General features: G+C 38.9%; 1 protein-coding gene across 14 annotated transcripts in view; it reads left to right on the top strand.

The window, feature by feature from the left end:
• Positions 1-26,724, top strand: part of MAP2 (microtubule associated protein 2) — a 110,335-nt gene that overhangs the window by 40,727 nt on the left and 42,884 nt on the right. For 4 of the 14 annotated variants that reach the window (XM_089477814.1, XM_089477805.1, XM_089477806.1 and 1 more), the window contains 4 exons: positions 13,276-13,524; positions 19,131-22,937; positions 23,163-23,369; positions 24,625-24,759. The exons of 4 other annotated variants lie outside the window; for them this stretch is intronic. In XM_089477814.1, coding sequence (XP_089333940.1) covers positions 13,276-13,524; positions 19,131-22,937; positions 23,163-23,369; positions 24,625-24,759 — 4,398 coding nt within the window. Of the gene's footprint in view, positions 1-13,275; positions 13,525-19,118; positions 22,938-23,162; positions 23,370-24,624; positions 24,760-26,724 lie in introns of all 14 variants that reach the window. 6 more of the 14 variants (XM_089477815.1, XM_089477810.1, XM_089477817.1 and 3 more) reach the window with 3 other exon arrangements.

Consider the following 26,724-nt stretch of genomic DNA (forward strand, 5'->3'; position numbering starts at 1 on the left):
CAACCTGGATGTTTGATTCATTCCACAATAATTATTTCAATCTGTGTAAGAAATGCTTATGAAGAAACCTCATCTGAGTTGAACTAATCAGCATATGAATATGTTGCCAGTCATTTGAGTAAATCTGCCTTTTGAGGTCAAGTAATGCTGTTATGAACAGTTTGTATTTTTATATTTTTTGTGAGAGTGTATTAAATTTTTCTGAGACTGTAGTACAAAATGTTACTGTTCTATAACTGGTATATTTAATGTCTATTTCTCATTATTCTAGACACAAGGCAGATCAAGCTCTCAACTTTAAAGTCTTCTCACATTCAGTGGAGGGGTTAACCCTGTATTTAATATTACCCATCAAACTCAACAGGAACTAAATGTGCTCAATTAATTGTGACTAAGTCATAGTGTTTTGTTTTTAAAAAGAAAACCTGTCACTGGATACTTGTTTTCATATTTCACAGCGATTAACTGAGTCAGTGTATATCATCATTATTATTTTAAAAACAACAAAGCCTTGCGGCACCTTAAAAACAAAAAAGTTCTATTTGACATAAGCTTTTGGTGGCTGCAGCACATTGCGTCATATGCAGCTTATGAAGTGGGTTTTAGGCCTCAAAAATAAACCTTACTAGTTTGTAAGATGCGAGAAGGTTCTCTTTTACCCCCTAAAATCAAGATTCCTCCAATAAGGCAACTTTCTTTTGCAGAAAGGTTTTTTATGTGTGCAGTGTTCCCTCCTCTGTGACTGCTATTGAAGAAATAGAAACTCCAAAGTAATGTGTATTATCTGATGCTACTGTATGATTCTTCAAAATCGTTCAATGATCCCTTAGATTTCTTGACTGATGATACATGAGTGACAAGTGACAGTACTGCAGAATAATGATAGTAATAATGGTAGCAAAGTACCTTATTAATCAGTGAAAACACTGAAAGAAATAGTAGAAAATTATTTCTAAAGTGGGGGCTGTAGGTTGCGGCAACTCTCTGTTGAGGTTACGATTGAAGCTATTTTCAGTTTTTCTTCCCACTTCTGGAGCTGACCCAACATGGAAGACAATTTGATGTATGAATTTCTTAAATCAGAACAAATTTGTATCAATATGTTTGTCAACTAGGTAGCATGTTTCTTAGACACCTATATGGAAATGAAATCTGGCCTATAATCAATGGCTAGTCCCTGCTAGTGTAAACCCATCCATTGTTGAATTGTGACTATCCTTCTCTCTTTGATTCAATGGATCTACTGTTCTTGGGACTAGCAATTGTATTTAGACTTGTGTATATATACTTCATGAACATTTTACAACTGTAGGTTGCTTATATTGTCTCAGTGTAGCACTCATTTTTTTGATGGACAATGATATTTAAGGCATTCGCTTTAGGGGGAAAGGAGCACCTCACATTTAAAGGTTAATTTGACTGCACTTCTCTCTTAGGACAATCTTAACTTTCTACATAACAGGCATTCTTGTTTGGGACTGGGATTAAAATTTCAGATGCCAGCATAAAATCAAATCTAGATACTAGTCATTAACTTTACTGCTGTTGTTTTTCCCCCTCATTGGTTTCAGTTATCTATAAAATTTTAGTGGGTTGATTTTCAGGAATTTTAAGGCTTTCATGCTTTAATTTATTTAACTACCAGCATGTTTTTCTGTGTATTAGCATTTCAAAGAGATGAAACATCTCTAGGTCACTGTGACTCAGTAGATCAAGTTGTTCCCAATGCTCCTACTGGCAATTTCAGCATTGTATTTCTGCTTTTTAAAAAATTTGTATAGTAGAGAAAACTGTATTTATAAAAATCAACCAAATGTCATTGTTTGGGCAGAACTCTAAAGCCATAATGTTGGCATGCCAACATGCCAACATGATCAATGCCCCCCCCCCCCCCCCACACACACACTTATTAATGTTTGCTCTCTTTACAATAGAGCAATTTGACTTACTATTTCTTGGGAGGGAAGCAGTAGTTCAATAAGAAAGCCATTGGAGCAATCCAGCCAAAATTTAGTAATTCTCAAAACCAGTATCTTTGAAGACATCAGAGCCAGAGAGAGCTAGCCTAAAATCTTATACCAAATTAGCTAGGAATATGTTTAATATAAAGTTAGAAGTAACTTTAGAAGTACTTCTAAAGGGGCATTTTCTTACTGTTCTAGATGTGTGTGTTTTTAAAAGAAACTAAAATAAACTAGAAGCAGCGAGTTGTAATTGTTGTTAACTGCAACCAACACAATTTTGACTTATGGTGACCCCATGAATAAGAGACCTCCAAGTCATCCTGCCATCAATGGCCCTGCTCAGGTCTTGCAGACCCAGGGCTGTGGCTTGTTTGATTCAGTCTCTCCATCCAAAATTCCTCTTTTCCTACTACCTTCTACTTAAGTATTATTATATTTCCTAATATGACATGTCTTCTTATGATATATCCAAAGTAAGTCGGTCACAGTTTAGTCATTTTGGCTTCTTGTGAGAGTTCAGACCCATTTGTTTGTCTTTTTGACTGTCCACAATATCTTCTGCCCTCTTCTCCAGCACCACATTTCAAATTAGTTTATTTTCTTTCTATCAGCTTTCTTCACTGTCCAGCTTTTACAACTGTACATATAAGTGGAAAATACAATGGTGTGAAGAGTCCTAACTTCAGTACTCAACTATATATATTTATATTTATGCTTCAGGATCTTGTCTAATTCTTCCATAGCTGCTCTTCCAAGTCCTCGTCTTCTTCTTCTGGTTTTTAAATACAGTCTCCATTGTGATTAATGACTAAGCCAAGACATCTTGGAAGTATTTCAATGTCTTCATCATCTACTTTAAAGTTATGTAAAGCATATCTGTAGTCATTATTTTTGTTTTCTTCATGTTCAACTGTAAATCTGACTTTGCACTTTCTTCTTTGACTTTCTTTACTCATCCTTCCAAGACTTGGCCATTTTCTGCTAGTAGTGTGGTGTCATCTGTTTATCTTCAATTGTTGATGTTCCTTCCTCCAGTTTTCATGCCTCCTTCATCAGAGTCTAATCCTGCTTTATGTATGATACGCTGAACATACATGTTAAACAGAGGGGGTGTATATGATAAAATGCAGACTTGCCTGATTCCCTTGTCAACTCGAAACCTGTCTATTTTTCTGTACTGTCCTGACAGTACCCTCCTGTCCTAAGTATAGGCAACACATCAGGATAATCAAATATTGCGACACATGTATTTTTAAAAGAATGATTCAAAATTTTTCATAATCTACATAATCAGTGGCTTTGCTATAGTGTATGAAGCACATATTGATTATCTTCTGAAATTCTTTGGTGTGCTCCATTAGCCAATATATCTTTGCAACATGATCCCTAATGCCTCTTCATTTCCTGAACCCAGCTTGGAGCCACCTTGGGTCCCTTCTGGGAGAAAAGCAGCATACCAATGCAATAAATAAATAAATAAACAAACATGACCTTTTTCACTCCATAAATGGTAAAACTCTTTATTATAGAATTATGGGCATCACTTCACTTGCATGAGAGATTAATGCAGTGGTCCTGTGATTACTGCAATCCCTGATGTCCCCTTTCTTGGGGATTGGAATGTAGATTGGGTATTTCCTATCTGTGAGCCCCTGTTTTGTTTTCTATGTGTGTTCACAGATTTTAGTTAGAACTAAAGTAGTTTCCATCTCTGTAGGGTGAAGCAGCTCTATTGGTATATTACCTGTTCCTGCTGATTTATTTCTCCCAAGTGCCCTAGTTATACAGTTTCCACTTTACTTTCTAAAATTGTAGGTTCATCTTCAAATGATTCCTCCTCAAATGAATTTGTCATCCTTCCATCTTATTTATACAGTTCTTCAGTGCATTGTTTTCACTGCCTTTTTTATTTCTACTTGATCTGTATTCCCCTAATGGTCATAGAACAAGCCCACTTTGGGTTTAAATTTCCTTTTCAATTCTCAGGTCTTGTGGAAAAGGTCTCTTGTTTTTCCTTTTTTGTTGTCCTCTTCTTTTTCTCTGCATTATTAGAATCATAGAATAATAGAGTTGGAAGAGACCACAAGGGCCATCCAGTCCAACCCCCCTGCCATGCAGGAAATCTCTATCAAAGCATATCCAATTATTATAGTAGTTCTCTTTGTCTTTGTGCACACATTGCTGAACAATTGTATTTAGGGAGTCTAATCCTATTTATTTCACCTTTTACTTTTATTTATTGTCTCTCCTTAACTACTAATAGATGACTACTGTTATCTATTGAGGCATCTCTTTCTTTTTGGCTGTAGATAGTGTCTTTTTGCATTTTGCCCTGACAAAATCCCTGGCTTGAGTCAAGCATTATTCTGGCCTCCCTTTCAATTAGAGAGCTCAGGATGCCAAGCAGCAGACAGGACTGTTCCCTGCAGGAAGGGGGGTGTCTGTGGGCAAGTTTTTAGGGTCCGGTGGGTTCTGTCCTGGAAGCAGAAGGTCCTTTCCTGGTATCACACGTTCACTCATGTTCAGCTTGTGATCTACGAGGACTCCTAGACCCCTTTCACATGTATTGTTGTCAAGCCAGATGTCCCCCATCTTATGTCTGTGCATTTCATTTTTTTGTGCCTAAGTGTAAATTGGGTATACACTAGTGTATTTACTAGTGTGGTACCTAAGTGTAAATTAGAGTATATACTAGGATATTTTGATCCTGTAGGGCACTCCTCCTTATTTATTGTCATGTACAAATCTGATAAACATGCCATCTGTCTCTTCATCCCAGTCATTGAATAATTTGAAGACCTTTCCCCTTTTTATAAAAAAATATTCAGCAAAACCTTTTCTTCAGCTTAGAATTTGGATGGGCGTGATTGATGGGTGCAGGAGGGGAACCTTGGACAACTTACAGTCCATCCACAGCATTTTTATGGTGGTAATCTTACCAGCAGGTTGCTTAGCGTAGAATTGGAGGGTGATTTCTTTCCGTCATCCTGTGGTGAAAATCACTGTGTAGTAGACATGACAAAGGTGGATGTGGCCAACCATGCAGCAAACACAAATGAGAAAGAGCGAGAGGAGACAGAGAGAGGTTTGTGAATCAAACCTGTTTCAGAGGAAAGAAGGCTTTCCTGTTCCAGGCTTCATTGATCTATTTTGATAACTTGCTTCACCTACATAACAGAATGAGTGGGTCTGTTTGGACTGCCTTGGGAGGTAAGATACCTAATTTGGCTCTGTTAGAACTGTTTTGCATATTGAAAATAGAGTAGCGGGATTTCATGTTTCAGGGTGTGGAGGTATTCCTGAGCAATGTCTGATCCTATTTCATCAAAAATTGCTGGGCAAAGCGGGTGGATGCTGCCTTGTAAAGACTACTTATCTCTTTGTCTGCTAAACATTATGTGAGAGCAAGCCAGAAGAGTGCCCAGCTGTATGAATAAAACTAAGAATACAAATGCGAAAGACAATAGGGAAGGGCCTGGAATTCATAGAATTTCATCTGTTAATATATGTCTTTGAGCTTTGGAAACCAATGATTGATGAGAGCTAAGCAATTTAAAATAATGAATGCTGATTGAGAAAGCATTATTTTATCACTTTCAAGAGATAATCCTGCAGCTAAAATGAAATAATTTTTTGTGTAAAAACATTTATCTGCTAGCTAGATGGCTAACCTTAGTATGGCAGTGCCAAGACAGAATGAATCCATGTCAAAAGGCCTTATTTCAGTAGAACTATCGAGGAAGAGGATGCTCATATTTCACATTCTTTTTGTTTTTTAAACTGAGGAGTAAACTGCTGCAGTAGACAGAAAAATTGTGAAAAGTTTATATTTTTGGTTAAAAGGCTTTTTAAAATAAAAATTAAAGATATTACTGTAACTTTCATCCCTCAAGAATTGCATCCGATGAGGGAAATATAAAGACACTTAAAGAATAAATGTTTTAGCAAATGACAGTCTATGACCTGAAATTTTTGCATGGAACTAGGATCACATTATAAAGTAAATGTGGTACTACACATTAGTATTCCAAACATATGCAATTATTTTGCTCTTTTTTTAGGCTAATCCATCCTGTGGCTATTCCAAATAATTTAAAAGAAAGACTATTTCATTTGGATGTATATGATCCTGCCAGACATGGCACAGCAACCTTAGGTCATAAAGTGTTCCTTAAACTACTTCACTGATAAATTCTGTGATGAGACCTTTGCATATGAAGGAAACTGGATTGCTTGTTACCTCTTGTGGAGGGATGGAGCCTAGGAATTAGTGTGTGTGTGTGTGTGTGTGTGTGTGTGTGTGTACATGCGCACGTGCACGCTTATGAAGCACCTTGGAAGCCTTGGCCTAAATTCAGTTTGGTTCTTGTGGTTATGCCAGTATCTATGATTCTTCTTCTGGGTGCAATTTTAGGGTTTTTAGGGGGCATGGAGGGGCTACAGGATGAAGAAATTCATCCTCTAATTTTAACTTATGGAAGTGCAAGTTGTTGTTGTTGTTGTTAACTACAGCTCCCAATCTTCCAACCAAGATGGCTATTCTGGGAGTCCAGAAAGTAAGATTCCCATTCTCTGGATTGAAAGCAATAAGGTCACAGCAGCTTTCATTGGCTGACTCATTCCCTCTCATTGCTTAACCCTCAGTTATGGTACCTTGAAATAGGATATGTGGCTTTCTGTGTCCTCATGAATAGAATATAAATGATGTACACATTGTTGAAATTCTGTATAGGGAAAGGCAAGCTTCAGAGACATTTGAGGGTGGGTTGTCACTCCTTAGCTAATGCATCTTGTTTACTAAGCTGCTTAAGTAGTCATGTATCTTTATCTTTCTTCTTGCAGCTGACATTGGCCCAGGGCTCTGATTCATAGTAAATATTGATGCATAAGCATGTTTGGAGTCACCATCTCCATGATTTTGCCCTGCAATAAAGAATCCGGTAAAGAATAATCCTTCAAGCCCAGGGTTTACTTTGGCAAAGAACAAGAAAGAACTTGGTACTTTGCTGATGCATATTTGTTTTTGAAAACAGAGAATCAAGGCATGTCAGTATGTTTATACTCTCTTTTTGGTCAGTGGCTGAGACACATCTTGGGCCATAGGAGTCCAGGATTTCAGAGGCATGTTGGAAAAGTCCCTATATGGAGTGCCTTTAGTAAGCAACCCACCATTAATAGAAAGTGGTCCAGCCCTGATTCCAAGGAAAACTCTAAAAGAAGACACTCCTGAGGCATAAACTAGATGTGACAGGTGCAGTTACATTTACTGTCGCTGTCTGTGTCTGGCTGCTCACATATAAAGCAGTGAGTGGTAGTCTACTCTTTGCATCAAAAAGGGTGTATGAGTCATGGAGGCTGAACCAGAATTGGATAGAAATGTGCCCAAAGCATGCCTTTTGTGCAAAAATTAGACCTCACTTATCCAGTAAATTTGTATGTCAAAACAGGTAGCCACATTCTCTCTTAGCTTTAAATATAAGTGGTAGGTAGGAAGATTTCAGCGAGAAAGAATCAGCATTGCTGTTTGTTACTTTAGGTTACAAAGAGATTCTGTCCACCTAACAATAATTTTGTCATTCTTTGTGGATTAGAGTATATTTTTGCTCATTTACAGAAGTAGAGGTTTCCAAAAATTGATTAAAAACCATTTCTGAGATGCACGAAAATGATTGTTGAAAAAGAAACTGGTGAAATTATTTGTTTCCTCCTGACAAATTTTGTGTTCTGTTCTGATTTTATGTTACTTCACTATGTCTTTGTGGGACATACTGTGGTAAATTTTGCCCTTGATTTGGATCCATATTCAGGCATCAAGAACTGGTCTAGAAGAAGCTAGCACCTTCCTTCCTCTCCTTGCAGCCCTTCCACTCTTCTCAATATGCTACTGTACTGAGTGGGATGGACTGTGTGGAGAATATCTCAATAGTCAGCAGAGGAAGGAAATTTTCAGGGCAGAAGACAGACCTTGGATCCAACCTCTAGAACATTCATTTCATGTCCTTTATCAATTCCGTCCTTACAATAACACTGTTATTATGGACGTTGAGTTCATTTGCATCAGTGGATAAGATTTCTATACTCTTCCACAGGCATTGTGGGAAAAATAATAATAGATGCATTAAACTTCACAATGCACTGAATGTATGCAAGATTACATTGAGCTTGGCATCACTGGTTTCTTCCATCCCATAGTGTTGCATCAGTGTCTAGTACGTACCTGCATGTTTCCATCCTGTGTTGTAAAGTCTGTCTGTCTGTCTGTCTGTCTGTCTGTCTGTCTTCCAAATTCTCCCTGTAGTTTCTTCCTGTCTCTGTCTATCTGTAGATGAAGGAGCGGAGGATGAGGTGGGACCTCTTCGCAGTAGCTCAGGGCAGGAGCCATCTGCCATGGGGCAGAGGTATAAATTCCTCACCCCCTCCATTTCAGTGTCTGTGCCTGATGATGAGCCCTACAATTCAGATGAGGAGTATTATGAGCATCCTTTATTCAGCTCTGAATGGAATGAAGCTAGTACACATCCCTGTGCCACAGCCCTGAGTGCAGAGATCTTGTTAAGGCATGAAGGTGAACAAAGCATGGTCCCTCTCTTCCTCTTCTCCTCCACCCCGTCACACATTCATTTCATCATTTTATGTCCAGGGTTGCCATGTCTTGGAGGTTTAGCTTCCTTCTCCAGGTTTCTGGGGGAGGAAAAACATAAGTGAGAAATCAAAATCAAGAAGGATGGGCATTTTCTGCTTTGCATAGGAACTTTGTTATTTGCGCCATAAAGCCCTGACTACAAAGCTTATGTCCTAGAGTATGAAGCACTCCCGCTGACCTACCTGATGCTACTAGATTCCACCCGAATTTGTTAAATATCAACATTTAACTGTCAGATTCTGCTCACTAAGCCTCAGAAGACTTGGCAATTCTATGTTTGTTGCTGTTGTGTTTTTCTCTTTATGTTAAAGAGAAAATTGAGATTTTGGATCCTGTCCTTCTTCATACCATGTTATGAGTCAGGAAACAGTTCATCTCTGAGGCTAAAACAAAGGTGTATTTGTCTTGTGTTTAAAGGACTAAAATTAAAATTAAAGAATACACATTTTTAATCCTGGTATAGCACTGATTGCAACAACAGTACTATAACCTGTCAGAAATAATTATAAATTTAAAAAAGCACAATTTACTTTGTCAGAGAGTCAGTATTGTGACCAGTGTAAAATATCTGATGAACATAATATACCTGAAATACAACAAGTGTTATTGGTGTATAGCATATCAATTTTGTGAGAAGATGCATTAGAAATATCTTATGCCTTTGGCTAAATGTTGTTCAGAATTAGCACTGGTTGGATCTGTAACTAACACAGTCATTATGGTGCCTTCTTAGAAGTGCATTTTTCTCCCAATATATTAAATGTGTGCCTCATTTTATTGTACATGAGATGGCTCCTGAAGCCAGCCAGACACTCAAAAATTTCCATTCTGTATTGGACATATTTTTACACTGATTTCCATGCTGAGCACTGTTGTTTCTATTCCAGTGAAGTTATTGCCCATATTAGGGATACAAAGAAATATCAAGGCATTGCCTAGTGGAATTTTTGTCAAAACATTGGTGGGATTTTTATCATTCTCTTTCTTGGATAATATGCCTCCTTGTCACATTACAAATCACCTTTGAAAGTCTCCCTCATGCTCATGATGTGCAGGGAGGGGTGCACTATGGAACTAGTTATGCAATTGTTTGGACCCTGGCCTGTGCCAAATGCTAAGGTTTGGTCAATTACGAGGTTAAGCAAAAAATCTCCTCACTATTCCATATGTCTTTTTATTATTGTGACCAGAGATGTTGAAACTGAACTAACTGAGATGACTGTAAGGAGCACTAGTTATACCAGCCTTGATTTAGCATTAACTTACCTTTTGGAGATTGGTCCCAAAGGAATACATTTTTCTCTTGACAGTGAGTTAATTCAGCTATATAAAATTTGAACTGATTTTTGAGATGATTTTTTTTTGTTTCAGCTGTATTTGTGTACTAGAATATTATTTTTTAAATAACTAAAACTATTTATGCTATGTATTTGAAGAATTTTTGACAGGAAAAAACAATATGCTGTAAATAAGGAGTAGTGAAAATGAAACTTGGAATGAAAAAGTTTCCATTTGATTGAACAACACCTGTTGAAGCAAAGAGTTCGCAAGATAATATTCTAAACCTTATCCACAGTGGTACATAGTGGTTTCTGTTTGGACACAACAGCGAACAAATCACAGATTGTTGTTACATGCCTGTGTTTGTATGGTCCGTCCTCCCTTTCATGTTCAAGGGTAGGAAATGAAAAGATTCCCATTTGTAGGAACAAACTGTGTTTTTCTACAAACCCCGAATTTTACAGTTGATGGTTTGTTCAAATCATATGTTATAAACAAGCCAAGATTATTAAGCCAGTATCATAAAGATTTATGTGTATAGTATGTCACATTTGTCATTTCTAGTAGTATTAATAGCATTCCATTCTATATCTGTGCTAGCATGCTGCATAAGCATATGTGCCCTGATCTCATAAACTGCTCAGTGGGCAAGGTCCTCCATACACTGTAGGCAGAGCTTGACCCTTTGGAAAGGCTACCACTGCACACTTCAGTGGAGAGGACATGTCTGCATTTAGATCTCTTTTCACAACATGAAGCTTCACCGGGTCCATGGAGATGTTCTCAGAAAAGGGGAAGTTTCATGATAAATATGTGATGTGTAGGTCTGTTCAGTCTGACTCTAACCTTTGAATAGCATGGATTATTTTTCAGGGGGAAAGAAAGAGTAGGTTTGCGTTTTCTGAACAGAAGGTTGGACTGGATGGCCGTTGTGGTGTCTTCCAACTCTATAAGTCTATATTATGAGCCTGTACCAGTCGTATTTGCTTTCTTTTGGGCAGTTCCTATCCTATTATAGTTACAAAAAAAGCATTAAAAACACATCCCTTCATTTATTGCCCCCATAGTATGTGGTTTAAACAGATTTATGGTATATTACTGAACAGAAAGGCAAGTGTTAAGCTGCGCTGTGACATGTGCAGTCTCTAAACTGAACTCTAATGTTCTTATAGTTAGTCTCTACAGAGAGCCAGAATTGCTCATATTGCTGCTCACTGTGCCAAACACAGAGTGTGTTCCAGACATCTGTTTACATTTCTTTGTACTTGCTGCTGCATCACAAGGGTGGTGTGCCTTGTTTGTTCATTTTCAGTAGGGATATCCTGGGGAACCTTTTATTTATCCTATTTAATTTTAATCCTCCAGACCCACAAGATGGCTTAAAAGCAGTATAAAAGAAGAAGGCAACAAAAGATGGACAAGATCCAATTATGTGTTACTTTCATGTTCATTAGCAATGAAACTGGGACTTTTTTCATCACTCCCTCATTCTATGACCTTCTAAGACACCAAAACATACTCCCAAAATTTCCTAGCCCTCTTGTTCAGAGATGCAGGGTGAGTGGTTAATTCTGGAAGAAGTAACAGGATCTAGCAGAAGTATACCACTGGATCCTGGCCATGAACAACCACAGTAAAATATCATCAGAGACAATCAGCTAAACCAGAAATAACATAACTATTTCAATTCCTGTAAAAGTCTTGGAAAGTTGTGTTTGTGTGCTTCCATGGCTGAGCAAGGATTTGAACCCTGGTCTCCAGAGTCCAATGCTCAAACCACTATATCACATTGGTTCTCTCTGAAAGACCGGCCTTAATTTTTTATTGTAACTGACCCAGCAATGAAGAAGTTATGTTAGACATCACAGCTAAAAAATACTTGCCCTCCATAGGTACTTAGGGCCCATTAGGCAGCCAGTGCCAGTAGATAATAATAATAAAATGTTACCTCTTTTAGGTTAAGATAGTTGTGGCCACATTCTGATCCATTCCAGAGAATTTTCAAAGCCAGTTCTATGTCTATGACAATGCGATAATTCAAACTGTAATGCATTTTATTATAATACTAACACATCTTTTTTCAAAACCATCTGTCATCACCATACATTCCCATTTCCATAGGTAATTTAGCCCAAATGTCTTCTGCAACTGTTTCCACTTTGGGAACTATAAAACATTTTCAGCTCCCTATTTCTTGCAAAAATGTGATTTATTTATATATCTTATATGAAAACCTGTGTGTGGTTAAGGCATTGTGCTGTGTGAAAACATAGTTTGGCACTTGGGAGTGCCTTGTGGGATTCCAGGTTTTTTCTTCCGCCTTGGGTTCATGTACTCTTCCCCCCCCCCCCTTCCTTTCCTGGTTAACATTAAGCATGGTTCAGTGTTATGTCTGAACCTTTATGGCCACAGTTCTTGCTAACCATAGATACCATCTAAATGAAAGAATGAAACCAGTGTTACAAACTGGTTTCAGTCTCTGTTTCTAAAGCTATTTATGGTTAGAGATAGCTATCTTTGTGCCATTCTAGGTGTGGCACTGATGGAAAGTGGGAGAAATGTGTGAGTCAACAGGTATTTCCCACTCAACAAATAATGGTTTAATGTAGGGATGGAACAGGTATGGTCTTCCAAATGTTGGTGGACTGCAATTCCCAGTAGTGCTGACAAGCATAACCAATAGTCATGAATACTGGATGCTGTAATCCAACAACATTTGGGGGTATAATTATTTCCACCCCTGTTTTAGGAGTTTATCATATGGGGCTCTTACTGTTGCCCAAACGTTGCTGAAGTGTTACGCAAATGTTTCAGAAGCACCAGAGGTGGGATTATCCTTTGCGCTTCTGAAACGTCATAGAGGCTTCCCACTTTCCTTCTGTCGTGGAAGCATTCGTGGGGAAGCCTCCAAAAAGCCATTTTTATTAACAAAAGATCCCGTTAATAAAAATGGCTTTTCCAAGGCTTCCCCACGAACACTTCTGTGACGGAAGGAAAGCAAGAAGCCTGTATGACGTTTCAGAAGCGCGATGGATGATCCCACCTCCGACGCTTCTGAAACATTTGGGTAACACTTGGGCAATGTTTGAGCAGCAGTAAGTGCCTTGTGTGACAAACCCTTTAGTGACTGGGTGTCACCTGAACTGAACCACAGTTTTTAAGACAGAAAGAAAAAGCCTTTGCTCACCGTAGCAATTATATATGCTTTTTAAAAAATGCTGTATGAGGATAATAGCTAAGGTAAGAGAAGTAGGTAAATTACATTCTGAGCTGAAAATGTTGTATATGGGCAACTTGGTTGACATGTCTGCACCTTGTATTGTCTGTTAGTCTTGAAGTTGTTGCTTCATTTTTCCATCCTTTCCCCTCCCTCCTGCTCCCCCAAAGAAGAGGAAGAGGAAGAAGAAGAAGAAACAGCTAAAGCTTCATTGCCCGAGGAACCCAAACCTGCTGTTCCCCTTGGTGAGGGATGTGAGGAAATGAGTGGTCCTGCTGAGCCTTTGCAACAAGCAGAAGGCTTCAGGGAGGCCCAGCAGGAGTCCATTCTTGAAGATCAAGTGACTCGCAATGGGGAAAGCATAAACATAGCTGAGGAGGAACCCATGAAATGCAAATTGCCTTCCTTGGGTGAGGAAGGTGTGTCTTCCTTAGGGACCTGCATGTGTTGGCTGCATAGGGGCCGCTCTCCAAGCTTTATCCACTCTGCTCCATTTACTCTTCTTTGCATTTGTTATCCTTCTGACTAATGCTCTTGTTATTATGCTTGAAGAGTGCATAACAGGCAAGCTGATTGCTGTGTGATGACATGGTTTCCCGCCATTGCCGCTAATTCCTGACTTTGGTTTCAAAAAAGTGTTTTTCTACCCATGATATGCTATGCTAAGCAGCCAACCGGGTGTACCACAAAGCCTTCCATCCCTTTTCATTGCAGATGTGTTTGCCAGTCACATTGCTGATCTATGTATATTTTGTTTCTTTTGTTTTTGGTGCAGAGGTTCATCTGCTTCTCATTTCAAGAAACAAAACTGATTAACCCTGACTATGACATAAAGAGGCTTAATTTGTACAAATGTTTGCTTTTTTTTTTTGTTGGTAGTGTGCAAGTGTATTTTTGCTTGTGCTTCAGTGCATTCTGGCTCAGTTTCTCTCAGGCTGTTTGCTTCTTATGTCATATCTTTATCATTCATTGCAGTCCACCATGACCTTCCTTCGCCATTGCCAGAATTTTGAGTTTTCATGTACTTTATCGTTTTTACAAGCTGATGACCCTTATTAAAACCCTGCTGTGGAAAGAAAATTCACATGGATCCCTGTGATACTTTGGATACTGTCATGAAGAGCAAGGTTAAACACTGAGGGTGAAATCCAATGTCACTAGCCTAAGAATATCATAACGAAATTCTTTTACGTGAAGAAAAGAATTCCCTGGAAACCTCTAAACTTGCCCTTCTAATTATATTGCTCATCTCTGGTTAACTAGATGAGGCTGTGATCTAGAAGTCTACATGGGTAACTGATCCAATTTCTTTGCATACTACTGTATAGTACCCTGCATTGATAAAAATTTGGCTTAAATTCAAGAATTCACCATAGCGTCCCACTCCACAAGTATTTGTAACATGTTTAGTCGAGGCTAAAATAATTGAACAAATAGAACGACCTTTCGTAATATAAAGCTCTACAAATGTGTACATCTCCCCTCAACCTCAGTCAGCATGATGGGAGCAACACATTTGGCGAGCATCAGAGGAGAGATGGCTGATATAGAATCCACTTGCCTAACCAACTTTTCATAATCCCTTGACAGTATTGACATGTAGAGCCAAAATAAACATGACAGTTTTTTAAAAAACAGTTAAAATCGGGTAATGGAAATAGCATGTGATCAATTTCCTGCATGGCAAGGGGTTGGACTGGATGGTCCTTGTGGTCTCTTCCAACTCTCAGTTCTATGATTCTATGAATTTGGAATGGCACTGCACCAATTGGGGGGGGGGGGTTCCCTGTGCTATTTTCCCCAATTCCCCCCATCCAAATATTTTGCTCTGCAGGATAGATAGTATGCACTAGGGATGTTCTCGGACTGATTAGGAAAATTGGGAAAGGTAGGATTAATCCCATCCAGTGCAGCAGCCCAAGTGTAAATTCCCTCTCTATGGTTGCTGCTAACTTTGGGGGAGAAATAACGGGATCCTGTTCATTGGTGATCTCAGTACTGGCTGGCAGCACCCATATCAGTGGGGCAGTTTATCCAGGTCGTAATCCAGGCTTTAAAGAAGCTCTGCAAGGTGATGAATTAACCTTGTCCTCAGAATCGTTTTAGATCGTTTCAAGCTACCCAAAACCTGGAGTGGCTTCACCACCCCACTGACATGGAAGTCAGTAGCTGCCAGTGGGTGATCTGACACATTATGTGCTGTGTGCTTCTTGATAAGTTACTGAGCATTAAAAGATCCTGTCCTCTTACCCTACGTAAGAGTTGTTGAGAGATTTTAAGGGTTGTTGAGAGGTTTTAAAAGAAATACTTTGAAATATCAGAAAAAAACCCTTCGGGCAGTGTTTCGTAAATGTAAGACTAAAAGGACCAATTCTCTTACTGAGCAATCCCTGTTATAAAACATATAGGGAAAGGCAGGAATAAAAAGATTGCTTTTAAATATGGAAGTAAATAATATGGTTCCCACCGTAAGGATCTATGTTGGGGAACCAATATAATTTAGGGTATTCCTAAATGACATTACGTCATTGTTATACTTACATTTTGAGGTGGCATCAGTGTATTCACAATGGCAGAAGCCCAGGCCAAATTTGAAGCAGTGTTTGGAAAACTGTTGCCAGGCTAGCTGGGAGATCTGAGAAACTATAGTCCAAAGCATAACTTTTCCAATGTTATGTCTGATGAACTCTCCTAATCTGGTTAATGAGCAAGAAAATGGCAGCCAAGGTTAGCATAAGTGTGCAAAACTGTGGACACACAGGGTGAGAAAAAGTTTCTGTATTTGCTAATATAGTCTAAATTGGGTGTAACCCTCATAGGAAAGCATTGTAGGCTGGAGGTCTTAGCAGAAAATGAATAGGAAAATAGGAATAGGCAGCAGGCCATGAAAAGTTGTTCTTTTAATTTTATTTATGCATTTATTTTTAAAGGTCTTATGCATATGATATCTATGCACAGAAAGAAGAACTTTGGTCCAAAACACACTGCAGAAATAATCCACTTTGAGACCACTTTAACTGCCCTGGCTCAGTGCTAGGGAAACCTGGGAATTGTAGGTTATTGTGGCACCAGAGCTCTCTGACAGAGAAGGCTAAATGTCTCACAACACTACAGTTTCCAGAATTCCCAACATTGGCCTGTTACAGACTGCCAAAATAAAGCTGCTTCGGGTCTCTTTGGAGGTATGCTGTTTAAATGATGCATGGGTCCTAAGAGTCTGGAGGTTGCGCCAAAGCCACACTCAATTCCTAAGCACCGGAGTGCAGCTTTGGTGCAGCTTCCGGATTCTTAGGATGCATACATCATTTAAATAGCATACCTCCAAAGAGACTTGAAGCAGCTTTATTTTGGCAGTCTGTAACAGGCCATTGAGCCAGGGCAGTTAAGGTGGTCTCAAAATGGACTATTGCTGCAGTGTGTTTCGGACCTTAGTCAGAGAAAGAGAATAATAGACAGATACGTTTTTATCTGCAGTGCATTAAACTGTTATACCCAGTTTGAAAATGTCTGTTTTAAAATTTAAAAACTATTTGATATATTTTTTTAATCTTTTAGACTTTTGCAATTATTTATTGTTTTAAGTTGATTTTACTTTAAGCCACCCTAAGATCATTGACTAAAGGGTAGGATCAACAACAATAAATAAATAAATGCCTGATTCAGGGCAGTTGTGGAGCAAGAGGCTTGAAACAAATGAAGCAAACCTACTTCTCCATATGATGCATGATTTGTGGAATTCTCTACCAAAAGATAAAATGATGGCTTCCTCTTTTTACTAAAAAATAAAAAAGGCTTTATTTTTTAAGCATTGGACACATTCAGGGAGAGCAAATAACCCAGAGGCTGTGGGCCAAGACAGGTTAAAACTGAATTCCCTATTCAGATATAGTGGTTTTTTTGTATGCCATTCTGCCCAGTATGTGAATTTCCAGAGGAACACAGTTAGCCACTATCGAAGTCAGAATTCTGGCCTCTGAGATATTTCCCAGCAAAGACACTTAGTTATAAGAATTGTATACCATATGGTGCATTCACAATATGGAACAGCTTTTTCTAATGCAGGAATATTCTGCTAGCAGCTTGTGTTATTTGTATAACAGCTGCTCGGCAAGAGGATGCCTGTTCTCCCATTTGGAACAGGTTCTCTGGATCACAGCCCATGGTTTTTAACAGATTTGTTTAATGGTCCTCACAGTGCAATTTATTACTGGACTTTGTCATCTTTCCTAGTCTGATGGAGTTGTGATTATTAAAAACTAATGGCAGTGTTGGAGCACGCAGCATTTGAGAGAAATAAATCAAATATATAAAATATAGTTGAAATATGGGGGCATCATTCCTGTTGTGATCAATTATCTTCAAATTCCTGTTCCTAAGATCACGATATCAGCAACAACAACTATATGTTTCACAGCTCAACCTTACCATGGTTTTTCGTGCCTAAAATAGGTCCTACGAAGCACAGTTTACTCCCAAATGAAGTGTGCAGAAAGTCATGGTCAGTGGTGTCACTAGGGTTGGTGTCACCCAGTGCGGTAACTCATGGTGTCACCTTTCCTCTATTGACTTCCTTCCATACCACACTCATACAGAATTCTTAGTAACGTTCTTTGTACTAATTTATCCTAAATCGTAATTCATATGTATCACTGAGTGTAATGCTAATAGTTGAAAGATAAACAACCAGCAAAATTAAAGTTATGCTTTTAAATTACAATATCATACACACAGAATAAGTGTGTTTACATATACATAGTTTTATGTGGTTGAAGTTAAAAGTTGATAAAATGTGATGTTTTTAAAAGAATTTTTTAAATTAAAAAATTAAAAATTAAATTTGAAATGTGATTTAAAAAAAAAAAATCTGGCGCCTGTGCTTACACTGAGCTTCACCCCATTCACACCATCTCTTCCACATTTGAAAGAGATACAGGCAAATGCCATAGCCTGCTTCTTCCAAAATGCAGATGTTTGAGGAACAGTGGTGCCCCCCCCATTAGGATGTCACCTGGTGTGGTCCGCACCCCCCTCACCACCTAGTGACACCACTGGTCATGGTGTTAATGATGCATCGCTTTTTTATTCTTCCAGCATTAATGAAAAGATTCTCTTTGGTGTATGATGAGCTGTAATGGTTTCTTCTGAAGTGCCAATAGAAAGTTTAGAATGTTTTGTGCAGGCCATATAGTTCAGTGCAGATTGTAATCCCTCCATTAAGAATTTATAAAGGCATAATTCTATAAAACATTAAAAATAAACAAGTTAGTGATAACAATTTATGTTCTTTTCAAACCAGAAATTCAAAGATGGATTTCAGATCTCACATTTTACAAGTACAGCTTCAAGCTAGCAATATGTATTTTGTTTTGCTGTAAAGTTTGGACAACAAGAAAATGCTATTTCTCTTTTAACAAGAGGAAGTGGGTATATATGCATTACAATATTACCTTTATTTGGTTCACCTCCAAAAGAATTACATCATTAAGTGGATTTTGAAAATTAACTATACTACTTATATTGCATATTTCAAGTGTATATATAATTACACCAATATATGACTGCATTCTAGAATTTGTATCAACTTCAGGTCTTACTAAAGCATACTAACATGATGTTGTCTTTATCTTTAGTATTTGTGTTGTGACAAAACTGCCCTGCGATTGATGAGTAATTTTGCTTTTGACTAGAGGCAGGTTTACTTCAGTGTAGCCCCATCTGCTGCCTTTCAAATGTCTTGATCTACATGCTCCACCATCTTCAACCAGCATTGACATCAAGCTAGAAATGCTGGTTTATGTATATAGCATAGATTACTCTTGCTATACCTGTAAAGCTTTGTCCCTAAAACAAGAGTTTTAAAAAACCAACAGTTAACAGACCTCTAAATAGGTGCCCTTGTTGCATGTGGCCGCATTCTGCCATTCTGCCATGCTGAATGATGTTGTAAATTAGTTTACTGCTGCCTGTAAATGCTTTAAGTAATCTGTTATAAAATCCAATCAAACAACTACAGATTTACTTGCAGCCTCGAAGATGGAAATCCATGTCCAGGAAGGGACAAGCCTCTTCGCAGCCGAGCCATTAGGCACGAAGGACTCAGAGAAAGAAAGTAAGACTAGTGAGCAATCTGTACATGATGCCTTAGTTCCACAGCCAGCAAAAACAGAGACTATAGACATAGCAGAATCACTGGGCAAAGGAGAAGAGAAGTTTCTTCCAATTCTTCCTGAACAGACTGTGGATACAAGTCCAAAAAAGGAGGAACTCGGGAGTTCCATAAAAACAGATATTGATATTGATTCTACAGGAGACTCACATCAACATCCAGAACAAAAAGATCTATCATCACAGTGGCACCAAGAAGGTAAAACAGATGAAAAGGACTCCACATCCCAGAATCTTTCCAGTGAAGCACTACTCATACAGTCTAAAGATGATCAAGTGGATCTTAAAAAAAACGACTTTCCCTCTCCTGAAAGCATAAGTTCTTTTTTATCTTCAGACTCTGCAGTTAAATGTACCTTTTCTTCTGATACTCTGTCAGCTGCTCAGTATAAATCTGAGTTGGAAGAGACTAACAAAAGAATGCAAATATCTACTGCTTCAGAAATTGCCAAAGACTTTACGAAAGATCAAATAATTGACAAGGAGAAAATAAAAAAACAGGAAGAAAAAGACTTTGCAGCAGTGACTACTCCTGTTTTACAAACAATTGCAGAACAAACATCTGTCCCAAGTGTTCCTCTTTGGGAGGAAGAGAAAGATATGACAGAAGATGAAAGTGATGAAGATGGGTACTCCATTTCCAGTAAACAAAAGCACAGAGCATTAGATGATCAGCGTTTTGTCACTCATGATGACCAGCCCACAACTGTTTTAGTTAAAGGAAAAGAAACTGAAGCAAGTGATCTGGAGGCAAGTGGAGATGCAACAACATGGGATGTCAAAAAGGAGGAAAAGCACAGCATGGAGGCCTTCACAGACAGATACAGTCAGGAATTATTCCCTGAAAAAATGGAAGAGTCTTTCGATAAACTTGCATTATCTGAAACAGAGAAGCCCACTACTGAACCAAGTAATGAAACTCTGCAGAGAAAAGATTCCGGAAACAATAGTAAAGGAGCAGGATTTTCTGTTACAGATCCAGACATTCACAAAATGGAGATAGAAGAGGATAAGTCAGGAATGTCTACATATTTTGAGACTTCTGCTCTTAAAGATGAAGCTGTAAAAAGTGAAATGCTGCAGCACAGCAGTGATTACTATGAACTGAGTGATACTAAAGAACAGGCGTATGACCCTTATCAGAAAGATTTCCTTGTCTCTAAAAAAGACATTGAGGAATATCAGCCAGATTCATACCAACTCTCCGGTATACCCACTCATGAGATAGGATACAGTACCCTTGCTCAAGGCTTCCAAGAAGATGAATCTATGGAACCTAGTTCTCCTACAGAAAGAATGTACACTATTGACCCCAATGTTTATGGAGATAAGAGAGAACTCCACAATAAAAATAAAGATGACCTAACACTAAGCAGGAGTTTGGGGCTTGGTGGAAGATCTGCCATAGAGCAGAGGAGCATGTCAATTAACCTACCAATGTCCTGCTTGGACTCTATAGCACTGGGGTTTAACTTTGGACGTACACATGACCTGTCACCCCTAGGTTCAGACATTCTCGATAATGCCAGTGGGGATGAAGGTGATGACTATTTGCCAGTCACCACCCCAGCAGTAGAAAAAACTCCCACCTTCCCAACAGACAGCAGGGAAGGCGAAGAAGAGAAAACGGAGGAGCCAAAAACGAAAGAAGAGGGAGAGATGCAGGTAGAGCCTTTGTGTGAGTCACCCATCCTGGCAAAAGATTATTACAAAAATGGGACTGTGATGGCTCCTGACTTACCTGAAATGTTAGACTTAGCTGGCACAAGGTCAACACTGGCATCTGTGAGCACAGAGGCAGAGGGGGCCCAGAGAAAGTCCATTCCTTCGGAGGCGGAGGACAGCAGTGCAACCCAGCATCTTATGGCAGATGAAAACCACATGACTCTAAAGGCTGACAGTCAACTAGAAGATTTAGGTTACTGTGTTTTCAATAAATACACGGTGCCAATGCCATCCCCAGTCCAGGATAGTGAGAATTTGACAGGAGAGAGCTGCCCCTTTGATGAGAAAATTAAAAGAGGTGTCATTGCAGATCTTTCACTGATAGAAGTAAAGTTGGCAGCAGCCGAGAGATCCAAAGAAGAAAAAGATGGTGACTCATCAATTTTAGGCAAAGACTTTGAACTGGAGAGAAAAGCTATTGATAAACTAGATACTGTGCTAGAAAAAAGCGAGGAACATACTGATTCTAAAGAAACTTATTCTCCTGAAGATGCAGAACATAAGAGAGCAAAGCCTGATTCCGCTTTGGAAACTATAGATGATAAAAATGTAGCTGGAGTGGAAGAGAAAGTGTCTTTGATAACTGAGAAAGAGGAAGATGCCATGCACATCACTACCGAGACGGGCAAGGCAGAAATCTCTTATAAACCAGATTATGATGCTATAAAGCATGATTTGGATACTGCTGCTCGACAAGTTGAGCAGGAATACCAAAGTAAATTAGAAGTTCGTGCTGATGAATTAGTTTCAGGGCAGAGCACAGTGGATCAAGATGAGGTCCCCTCCACATTGCCCCAAGAACCCACTGTATGTCCAAAAATTGAACCAAGTTCTATGAAAGATGCCACCAAACTGTCTGAATCTGAAGTTAAAGAAAAAGGTGGTAAGCCTGATCTTGTGCATCAAGAAGCAGTAGATAAAGAAGAATCATATGAGTCAAGTGGAGATAATGACCATGCCCAAGAGGGCTTGCCTGGAGATACTCCAAAGCCATATGCTGGCAAAATAGAACCAGAAAGTCCATCTCTCTCAGAAGAAGAGACTGTGTCACAATTGTTAGTGGAACAACAAGTTACAGAAGCAGAGGTATCAAAAACTACTCAACAAGAACCAGCTGAAGTTCAAATGGAGAACATACCACAGTCTAAAAAAGATCACGTAGAGTCTCTGGAGTTAGCTGACTCTGAGAAAACTGAAGATCTTCCTTGTCATTTAAAATATGAGAAAAAAGATACAGAAGAAGAACAACAAGAGAAAGAGATCAAACCACTAGAAGAACGGAAAGAAGATATTAAACAAGCAGAAGAACACAAGGAAGACATTAAAGAAACAGAAGAACATGAGGAGAATAAGATAGAAGTAAAGCATGAGGAAGGAAGGAAGTTGGAAGAAGAACATGAGAAAGAAGATAAGCAAGATGAAGAAGAGGAAAAGATTAAACAAGAGAAAGATTTGAAACAAGAAAAAGAACAAAAAGAAGCGAGTCAACCAGAACAGGAAGAGAGCAAGCAACCATACATAGAAGGAGACTTGGAAGAACCTGATGAAACAGTGGAAGATGTCTGTAAAGCTGTCCCTGGGGAAGTGCCTGAACCGAAAGGAGTAATAGAGTCTGTTGTTACAATTGAGGATGACTTCATCACAATAGTACAGACAACAGTAGATGATGGAGAAGCCAGCTCCCACAGTGTGCGCTTCGCTGAAGCATCCCCAGCTGATGCTGAAGAGAAAGGTTTTCAACCGGAAGAGGAGGCGGATGTGGAAGTGGTTGCTGATATTGAAGAAGAGACAAAAGAAAGCTCTTTAGAAGCTCCTGGCTCACCTGAGCGGGAAGAAGTCCCATTAACTGATTACAAGACAGAGACGTATGATGATTATAAGGATGAAACAACCATCGATGACTCGATCCTGGACACTGACAGCATATGGGTGGATACTCAAGGTGTGCCTTATCCTTTCTTCTTTTTCTTTCTTTGCTTCAAGAGTAGTTTCCTGATAATTAAAAAATAATAACTTATGGTAGTGCATTCAGGAATGTTTTTTAAATGATGCCAATATGAAGCAGACTAATTTTTTTTTGAAAAAAAATTGAAATCCCACTGAAATCCAATGAGATTTTTCACTAATTCTCTTTTTATTGTTGTTATAATTTACTCTGATCCTACAGATGATGATAGGAGCATCATGACAGAACAGTTAGAGACTGTTCCTAAAGAGGAGAAAGCAGAGAGAGAATTGCGGAGACCGTCTCTCGATAAGCATAAAAAAGAGAAACCCTTAAAAACGGGGAGAGGCAGGATTTCTACTCCTGAAAGAAAAATAGCTAAAAAGGAACCTAGCACAGTCTCCAGAGATGAAGTGAGAAGGAAAAAAGGTTCATTTAATACTCACTCTTTTTCCTTTAATGCCGTACTGTGAGTTGTTCATCTGTTTTACAAGAGTAGTATTTTAGCAGTACTGTTACACATTGTGAATAACAACAGTCATTTCTGTCACCAGCAAGATTTCCAGTTCATTATACCACTTCCATCATTCCAGCTGCATGGTGGTGGTCTTCTCTTATGGACCATATCAAAATTATACCTGGTGCTCCATCTTCATCTTAACTAGGATGAAATAATCTGAAAACAGTAATGCTAGCATAAAGACACGTATGCATATGATTTTGGATTGTTCCATTTATTTGATTTGTAAATCACTTGCTACACCCAAAGGGTGTGCAAAAGCTAATAACCTATTTATTAAAAAACTCTTGAAATTACAAAACCTTTGTCTTAAAAAAAAAACACTACCCTCCACCCAGCATAGGAGTGAATAACAAGAATAGCAACAAAAGCTGGGACAGTTAATAAACCAAAATCCCCAAGGGGAGTGGGGTGGAAATCTTTGCCTGCAGCCAAAAGATGATGAAACTGGCGCCAGGTAAACTTCCCTGGGGAAATCATTCCATAATTCCTTATTTTCTATCCTTAGCATTCCAGCCACCTGATAATATTCTCATTTTATTAATTGCCATATCTGTCACACCAATTGTTGCATTATTCCTCCTGCTGTACAAGAACGTCAAGTTAGAGACGTTTCAGTCAATACCCAGAAAGTCAGTGGCTTCACAGGGATTTGATCCCTGGTCTATAGCTGATATTCTGGAGCAGAAGATGGTGGTCAGTCTAAGGTTAGTCCTAGATCTATCACTGAGCTATAAGAATTTTTCCATTGTTTAAAAAAATGACAGGGTAAATCAGTTTGTTGTTTGTGACATATCACTGGAGGTTGCCCAACACTGAGGATATCCCAGAAATCCAAAAAATAAAGCAAGATACGATTGCAATTACACAACCGGTGACATCAGAACATCGGTATACAGGATAGTAAGAGATGTTTTGATTCCACCATTCTGGCATGGTCATGTGCACTTTGAACAGAATGTGCTCAACTTCCAAGGGATATATGTGGTGGATGATATTTGTTACCATATGATATGACAGCTAAGAAACTCGGACTGCAGCAGATTCAAGTCCTGATTAAATGGCGGACTTAGTACCAACTGTCAGTATTTTGTCGTGTTGAAATATATTTCTATTTCTAAAAAAATTATTTCTGATTGTATGCTCTTGTTTTTTTGTCTATAGCTGTGTATAAGAAAGCTGAACTTGCTAAAAAAGCTGAAGTTCAGGCTCACTCTCCCTCCAGGAAAATCATTTTAAAACCTGCTATCAAACACACTAGACCAACTCATCACTCCTGTGTTAAGCGGAAGCAGACAGGTGACTGTGCTGTCTTGACTTTATGCAACGTGGCTGGCAAACATAGACATTTTTATTGGTGTTATTATTTGTAATCGCATTGCTCTCTTGGCTGCTCTAGTTTGGATTTTTTTTATTTTTCCTCTAAGACTTTTTCGGCTGTCATCAATGATACTTTTTTTTGTATCAAGTTCTTTTAAATTATTATTATTATTTTTTAACAGAGACCATGATCATGTATGCTTGCCGTGCTTGGATTTCCCCAGTTCTGTAGTTGTTTCTTGGCTTTGTGGTTTGACAGTGATGTTGTAGAAATTTTTTCGTTTCGCTTTTTATGTTTTGTTAATTTTATTTTTGCTCTGCTCTGGTGGGGAAGTGCTAATGGCTTTAAACCATGGTTTATATTTTCTTTTTATCTATTTCCCTTTTTTTCCTCTCATGCATAATAATAAGAAGCATTTCAACATTGTTCCAGCTTGTATTTCTATTGTGTTTACTGGCTCATCCAATTCTATGACTGTTTTATGCATTTACAAAATTTTATTTATTAAAGCACGAATCCGGAAGGGGAAATGGAGCTCTACCATGAAGCCAAAAGAGAAGAATTCAACAGTCAGGACAAGTGGACATACTTGAACAAAATAACCTTCCTGAATACTTATCTTTTTTCCTAATGAGGAAGTTGTGAAATACAGCAGGAATTCTGGGACTCTGTTGTAATTTAACATATAAGATATTGGGTTGTGCAGTGCTTTTCAGTTAAAACGTGGTGGGATAAATGGATACAATCCACAAGGAACAGCAACTGTGGAAATCCCTTTGACTCATGAGAATGGATAGGTTTTACACACCCTTCAGAAATTTAGTACATTTTAGCTTTGAAAGAAATGAGTGGAACGTATATATGTCCCTTCTTTTCTTGCATTCAAACTCACAGGCTCACACCCAGAAAGACACTCTAGCTGCAATCCTTTCTAGTTCATAATATTGTACTAGGCCCTCATTCAGACCTATGCTAGGTCACATAATATATTACCTCCAATTTACCAGCCTCTGAAGTCCTCCCCCCCCCCCAGCCGTTCCCTGCTTCTTGGGGAGCAGGCAGGATCACAGAAATATCTAGCCACTGCCTCATAACCAGATATGAAATAATTACAGCAGATCTCAGTGTCGATATCATTTCACATCTGGCGACAGGGAGACGCTTCTATGATTCTGCCCACTCCACAGAAAGGAGACACTTCAGAGGCTGTTCAGTACATTTGAGAGGAGTTTTGTGTGCAACAAAGGAAGGAAGGGAATGCCAACCTCTGCAGTGTAAACATTTACTTTAAAAAAAATCTAGACCTAAAACAAAAGCTGTTTCAGTTATTGCATCCATCATCTTTCTTCATACTCTTCTTGAGTTCTTCTACTCAGGATGTCCAGAGCCTCATCTTAAAAATGTGTAAGGACTCTTTCCTGTGAAAGCTTTGGGGTTTCTTGGCACTGACTGAAATCTCAAGATATTTTGTATATGAGGTGGCTTTAAAGCCTGGGTATCCATATCCACCCATTCCCAGTTGGTGCCAGGGCTCTCTGGCTAAGAGGAATGATGTTTCACTGGGGCCTATTGTGTCGTGTGGATCACGGTAGGAGTGGAGCACCAGCATCATGACAGGTGAGCCTTCTCATTACATAAGTGCTGGCAACTGTGGCACAGGTCCTGAGTGGGAAAAACTCCCAGTGGACAGGCAGTAAGCCTTACATGAGCCCCAGTAGCAGCACAGGGTCTGGTAAACTCCCTGCAAGTCATATGTACTGTAGGTAAGAGCTCATGGGATGCAAGTCCTGGCAAGAATGTCAGCAGCTACTGGGTGCTTTTAACTCCCTGCCCATATTACATAGTTATCCAGGCTTTATCCACATTCTGGGGTCACATAGCCAGATTCTTTTCTGACCATTTTCACAGTCTGCTGACTTAGAGGCAGTCTAAGCCTTTGCTGC

Source organism: Sceloporus occidentalis, unplaced genomic scaffold (assembly GCF_023333645.1).
Source record: "Sceloporus occidentalis isolate IW3139 unplaced genomic scaffold, rSceOcc1.0.p SCAF_12, whole genome shotgun sequence".
Classification (NCBI taxonomy): domain Eukaryota; kingdom Metazoa; phylum Chordata; class Lepidosauria; order Squamata; family Phrynosomatidae; genus Sceloporus; species Sceloporus occidentalis.